Source organism: Notolabrus celidotus, chromosome 6, assembly GCF_009762535.1.
Source record: "Notolabrus celidotus isolate fNotCel1 chromosome 6, fNotCel1.pri, whole genome shotgun sequence".
In the NCBI taxonomy this organism is placed as follows: domain Eukaryota; kingdom Metazoa; phylum Chordata; class Actinopteri; order Labriformes; family Labridae; genus Notolabrus; species Notolabrus celidotus.
This window is the reverse complement of record NC_048277.1, coordinates 364,981-371,586: the sequence shown is the minus strand read 5'-3', so window position 1 is coordinate 371,586 and position 6,606 is coordinate 364,981. Positions and strand designations below refer to the sequence as shown.

Genomic DNA, 6,606 nt, shown 5'->3' with positions numbered 1-6,606 from the left:
GGATTTTCTTCCTTTTTACAGGACTGTGAAGACCCTTCACATTATAACTTATAACATTAAGTGTGTCCATTATTTAAAGTCTGTATTCTGAGCTTTGACCTCCCATTGCTCGAGCAAAGAGAGACGGGAAGCAGACAAAAGGTCAGCATCTAGACCATATGTGTCAAACTCAAGGCCGTGGCATTATCTTTGGCCTGCGAGATAATATCAAATTATTTATAGAGCTGGCCCAACAGTATTTTGCACGCACCACTAAAACTACAAGTCCCACAATGCACTGCATGTCAATCGAGGGCCCGCACGCGAGAGCCGCTACCCGACTCTGCTCATCATCAGCCTTATGAAGCGAGTCACCTGCAGTCAACTTTCAGCTTTCCCTCTCCCCCAAAAATGGCTAAATGAAAGGTGGACTTTGAAAACAGGGGGGTTCAAGATAGGTGGGAGGCAGAGTATATGCATGTGCGCAACAGAGGAACTTTTGGGATTAAGATCAATGCATGGCACAACTACGGGGAAAGATCTCTATGAAGAGGTATCCAGATGTGTAAATGAAATGAGGCTGCCTTTGGATAAACGTGTGGGACTGACGACGGATGAGCGCCCGTGAAGTGCAGGCAAAAGAGTGGATTAGTGGGCAGGATCCTGGAGAAGATGCGGGAGGAAAACAGCGCAGGTGAGCTGACAGTTTATCACTGCATCATACATCAGGAATCGCTGTGTGGCAAAGCCTTGAAAATGGACCATGTGATGAGCACCGTAACACGAGCAGTTAACTTCATAAGAGCCATAGGTTTAAATCAGCGCCAGTTCCAGTCTTTTCTGGAGGAGTTGGGTTCAGAATATGGTGACTTGCCCCATCACACAGAGGTGCGATGGCTAAGCCAAGAAAAAGTGCTGTAAAGGTGTTTCGAGTTGCGTCTGTCAGTTCATGGAGAGCAAAGGGAAAGACACAACAGAGCTCCGCGATACAAAGTTGCTGTGTGAAGAGGCGTTTCTGTGATCTCAATGCGCTCAACCTGCAGCTTCAGGGGCGGGGCCGTGTGATCACAGACGCTGCAGTGAGGGCTTTTAAAACCACACCCCCGTGTGGGACACGCAGATGTTGCAAGAAAACTTGAGCCATTCTCCGTGCTGCCAAACTACCTGTGTGAACAACTGTTCTCTTTGATTAGGTTAAACAAAACATCTCACAGGAGTCGTCTTACTGATGAACACCTTCACTCAATCCTGAGGATTTCCTCAGCTCAGAGCCTGACCCCAAACATTGATAAACTTGCATCCAAGATGAGATGCTGAGTATCTGGCTTAGACTAGTGTGCATCACAGAGCAGCAGACTGAGCTTTAATATTTCCTTTTTGCACTTTTTCCTGCTACCAAAGGGCATTTTTTGTTTTCTTTGCAGAACTTTTTTTGCTAATGTTGTTGGCCTGTGGAAAAATATTTTCAAAAGAAATTAGTAAAGCTCGTTCATTAGATAAGCTGCAGATTGAGCAATAAGAAATGATTGCAACATATTTTTCATTTTTTAAATGTTTATAGGCAATAACTTAAGCTTTGCTAGGTTCAATGTTCAACATGTGCAATAAGTTCATTTCAATAAGTTTTGTAATAAACATTAAACCAGTCCGGCCCCTGACTTGCACCGATTTTTTTATTTTGGCCCTCTGTGTATTTGAGTTTGACACCCCTGATCTAGACCATGGACCTCAACACGCGATACCCAAGAAAGTGTAAACAAAAAGATAAACATTGAGGAGTGGTAGAAACCAGAGTACTTAATACAGCTGCAATACGATTTTTTGGCAAAGTGGATAGTATGAGTTGGAAAATACAATGACATCTTTGTTGTTTTTGTATATAATGCAGGATCCCATAGGAACGTAGGGATCAGAACAAAAGGAACAAAACAGCTACAAACGTAGTGTCTAATTTGCATTAGTTGCGAACAGGTGGGACAAGGTCCCTAGCCACAAAAAGGTAAGCAGCAAAGTGCACAATCCAAACAATATAGACTGTGCTGGGGGGGTGCTAAAGTAGGGGAGACAACGGTTCGAACCCCTGCAGGACCTTAAGTAAATATCTTAGATCTAACAGCTAGATATAATAAGAACTCAGCTGAAGAGAACACAGGAACCATTCAATAGGAATATTACCAATATATTAATAGAGTAACACTAATAAGGTAATTATAACATTGAAAAAAAGAAAAAAGACAACCGTCTTAAGATATAAACCCTAGTTAGAGGGAAGTATTAAATTAACAAGGCTTGGAATGAAATATACCTCCATGATGGTGTTCCAGGTATTATGTGTTATTTCAGGAGAGAGTGGTTATGTCCCTTAGTGTTTAATAACATGTAGGAGTATTTGGTGTTTCTGTGCTTACTGTTAATAACGCCAGGGAAGGGATATACTCAGTTTTCAGGCTCCGTGGACGGAATGACGATCTTTTGAACATAGTCCATGGCCTTATTGGGATCAGCAAACTCCTTGTCCTCATCCTTGTGCGAAATCCTGAGTCTGGCTGGGTAGAGCAGACCGTAGCGGACGCCTCTCCGTCCTCGCAGCGCCTTCCTGATGTCTGTGAACGTGGCTCTGGCCTTGGCGACGCCGGGGGGGTAATCGGGGAAAATGGCAATCCGTTTCCCGTTGTAGGTCAGGGGGGCGCGGTCCCGGGCTCTCCTCAGGATCTCTGCAGCTTCACCATCATAATGAACCTTCGCTATGATCACCCGTGGTTTTTCTCGTTCTCCAAGCCTCCTGGATGCGAGGGTGCGGTGGGAGCGGTCAATCTTTATGTCTCGATCAAGGTGCAGCGCTTCTCTAATAACTTTAGAGACCGCTTCTGGAGAGCTGGAACCCGGTTGCTCATCGATGCCGACTATTCGGATGTTACAGCGTCTCATTCTGCCCTCCTTTTTTTTTTTTTTTTTTCACTCCCCCCAGCCACGCCCCCCACCCACGCCCTGCGACTGATGGACCAGGCCGCGGGGGCATGGAGGGACACCCCAATGGATGCCGTAGTAACACCCCCCCAGCTGCGCACCACCCCAACCCCCCAAGAGGACCGCGAGGGAACCCCGGGAAACCCGGCCCCGAGGGCAGCCGCGGACCAGGCCCCCACAGGGGAGGGGGCAGCAGGGGGGCGGAGGGTGACAGGGACACCAGCCACCCACCCAGCCCCGATGGGCCCCCAACGAGTAGGGCCGAGCCAAACACTAAGGCCCCGCCAAACCTGATCTGTGTGTGTGTGATATGATTAGAATTTTGTTTTGTTTGTTTTTTTGTTGTATGTATGTTTGCTAGTGAGGTGGATTAAAATAGGGGGGGCAGGAAGGGAGGCGGGAGAGAGGGGGGAGAGCCGTAGTGCACTACTGCATCACAATCCGCCGCCCCCCCCCGTATAAAACCCGCCCCTCATTCTGCCTTCCATGTCTTCACACCGGTCTTTTAGAGTAGAGTGACCACCTGACTTTGAAGACTGGCTACGGAGGTCCGGAGTGACACCACTTCGTCCGACCAAGTGGATAATCCGTCTTGCACGTCCCGAATGTCAGTTTTCATGTGATTGATCTCTGAGCGTGTAGCAGTAGCAGTGTTAGCAATTTCAGCCCGTACAGCCTGCAGCTCAGATTTCAGTGCATGAAAATCTTCTGCCAAAGCGCTTTTAAGTTCATCTCTGATGATTGTAGATATCTCTCCTCTCAGTGAAGACAAGATGTCCGTTTTAATGTCTTCAGCGGCCATGCTTAAACCTTCGTTTCGAGGGGGTGAGGGCTGATCCGAGCGGCCGGCTGGTTGCGCACTTTGCCTCGTGGATCTGGCAGGCCCTGGAGCGTTGCTACCGAACTTATATTTTTGAAGCTTTTCAGCCATGTGGGTCGTCAGTACTCACAGAACTCCACGTTTTGGGTAATTACTGTGATTCCTGTAAGCACCTCAGGCTGGTTTCAAATGAGATGTGCTGTTTTATTTAGTAATATTATCGGTCCTACAGGAGCTCCGAAAAACGCGTCTTACTCCATGGTGTGCTCGCTAGCGCCCCCGTGCATCTATGTTTTGATGATTTGTGCAAATCTTTTGCTTGTTGTGGTAATCTTTATGAACAGAAGCTTACATGAACCTATGTACATATTTCTCTGCAGTCTGTTTGTGAATGAGCTGTTTGGTAGTACGGGGTTGTTTCCATTTCTCCTGGTTCAGATTCTCTCTGACATTCACACTGTTTCTGCTCCTTTTGGTTTCCTACAGATTTTCTGTTCTTGATCATACGTAACTGTTGAATTTACGAACTTAGCAGTAATATCCCATGACAGATATGTTGCTATATGTTATCCCCTTACAATATAATGTAAATATGACCTCTTTCAAGGTTACCATGCTCATTGCAGTGGTATGGTTACCTCCTTTTTTAGGGCTGTTTGTTATGACTGCTTTGACTGCCTCTTTACAGCTGTGTGGAAACATCATAAATAAAGTCTACTGTAACAACTACTCCATAATTAAACTGAGTTGCTATAACACCAAAACATACAATTATTATGAACTAATTGCTGCTACTTCAATAATTTGTGTTTCACTGTCCGTGACATTTTACACTTACATGAAGATTCTTCAAGTCTGTTATTCGGGTTCCAAACAGACCTGATAGAAAGCTGTCAGTACCTGCACACCTCACCTGGCCTCTCTGCTCAACTATTATTTTGGGGCTTTTTTTCTATTACTAGAAAACAGATTTAATATGAACAGTGTACCGTACATGTTGCAAATATTACTATCATTGTGTTTTCTTATTTGCTCGTCTATGGAGAATGTGTGCCAGTTGTTCATACCGGCTGCTCCACCTGTTTGATGTGCCAAACAGTCCTGCATTATGTTTCCATGCTGAACTACCCACTAACAGTTACCACCAGCACTCAGCAGATAGTAAATATTTCACACTCCAAGTGTGAACACTTTCCATGACGACATTTTACAGAAAGAGCAGATCTAAACCGGACTCTTAAATCAAATAATCATTGTGCATCAATCCACTTTATTTATACAGCTTCAAATAGCATTTAGACATGCAGAACACTTTACCAAAACCTTACTGTGTTGAAATCAGAGCTGTTGGCTCAGGGAAAATGGAACTGTCAACACATTAAACACATACACAGTTCATCTAAATGAGACACACTAGGATTCAACAAGTGTTTACATTTGCTCTTCAAAAACCAGCTCAGCTGTTTGTGCTGTTATCAAGTGCATGTTTGATTTCATGTATGACATTAAAGTGACCCTTAGACATCAAGAAAACTGGACTCATTAAAAGGTATTCATAAATATTTGATCTCAACGATTGAGTTGGATAATCAGAGCTTTAGAACAAAACAGGCTTTTACATATATTGAATATTTTGGACATTTTCAGGCCGTACATGACCGGGTTTAGGATCGGCTGACATGTAATAAGGTATAATGACAAAAATATAGACAGCAGACTTGGTACTCCGCTCATATTCAGCCTGCTCTGAATAACCTCGAAGCAAATTCCAAAAGCAAAGTTGAGCAGAGAGGCCAGGTGAGGTGTGCAGGTACTGACAGCTTTCTGTCTGGTCTGTTTGGAACCAGAGAAACACACTTTAAGAATCCTCATGTAAGTATAAAAGATCCAAATCAGAGGAGCAAGAACTGTCCATGCAGTAATAAAGATCCCGTAAATGTTATTCATTGTGGTGTCAGAGCAGGCCAGTTTAACTATGGAGTAGTTATTACAGTAAACATTGTCAATAATGTTCCCACACAGCTGCAGAGCAGAACCCAAGGACACTGTGCAAACAATATTAAGACAAGCTGTTAACCATGACACTGCAATAAGCACGGCAGCCTTTTTAAATGTCATAAGAGAGTTATATTGCAGAGGATAACAGATGGCAAGATATCTGTCATAAGAAATGACAGCTAAAATATAAAACTCTATACCCAAATATGAGTACACACAGAAGATCTGCAGGAAACACAAAGGAACAGAAACAGTGTGACTGTCAGAGAGAATCTGAACCAAGAGGAGAGGGAAGAACCCTGTACTACCAAACAGCTCATTAACAAACAGACTGCATGGAAATATATACATAGGTTCATGTAAGCTCCTGTTCTTACAGATAACAACAATGAGCAACAGGTTGGCACACAGAATTAACGTGTAGATAAACATTACAATCATGAAAAACAAGTGTTTTAAAACCCTGGTTTCAGAAAAGCCACCGAGCCTGAAATGAGAAAAATGTGTAAAATTGCTCATGATTGATCACGACCCATTACCTCATTAACCATAAGCAGAGGACCTGCAGCAGGACCAGACTGTATGGAGACGTTACACTGACTCAAGATACTTACAGAGCTGGCTCACTTTAATATTGTAAACCCTGTACCTTTAACTCCAATGGCATGGAGCTGTGCCCGTGCTTCCCCATGTTCACCTGTTTTCAGCTTCAGTAGAGCAGCTGCACATTAAGTGCAGGTGAGTTTACTTTGGATCACCTGGTTTGGTTTTGATTAAATACCTTCTAAGACAGTCACATGACTGGCCACAGGTCTGGAACAGCTGAGGGATTCAAAGTGATG

At 44.1% G+C, this 6,606-nt stretch overlaps 1 protein-coding gene across 1 annotated transcript; it reads right to left on the bottom strand.

The window, feature by feature from the left end:
* Positions 1-5,288: 5,288 nt before the first annotated feature.
* LOC117813898 (putative gustatory receptor clone PTE03) lies at positions 5,289-6,283 on the bottom strand. Its single transcript, XM_034684958.1, has one exon. The coding sequence runs from the start codon at positions 6,281-6,283 to the stop codon at positions 5,336-5,338; it is 948 nt and encodes a 315-aa protein (XP_034540849.1). The 3' UTR covers positions 5,289-5,335.
* Positions 6,284-6,606: the final 323 nt, after the last annotated feature.

Bases quoted from the DNA above. Each gene is read 5' to 3' on its own strand.
- LOC117813898 (XM_034684958.1), bottom strand. From the start codon at position 6,283: ATGAGCAATTTTACACATTTTTCTCATTTCAGGCTCGGTGGCTTTTCT.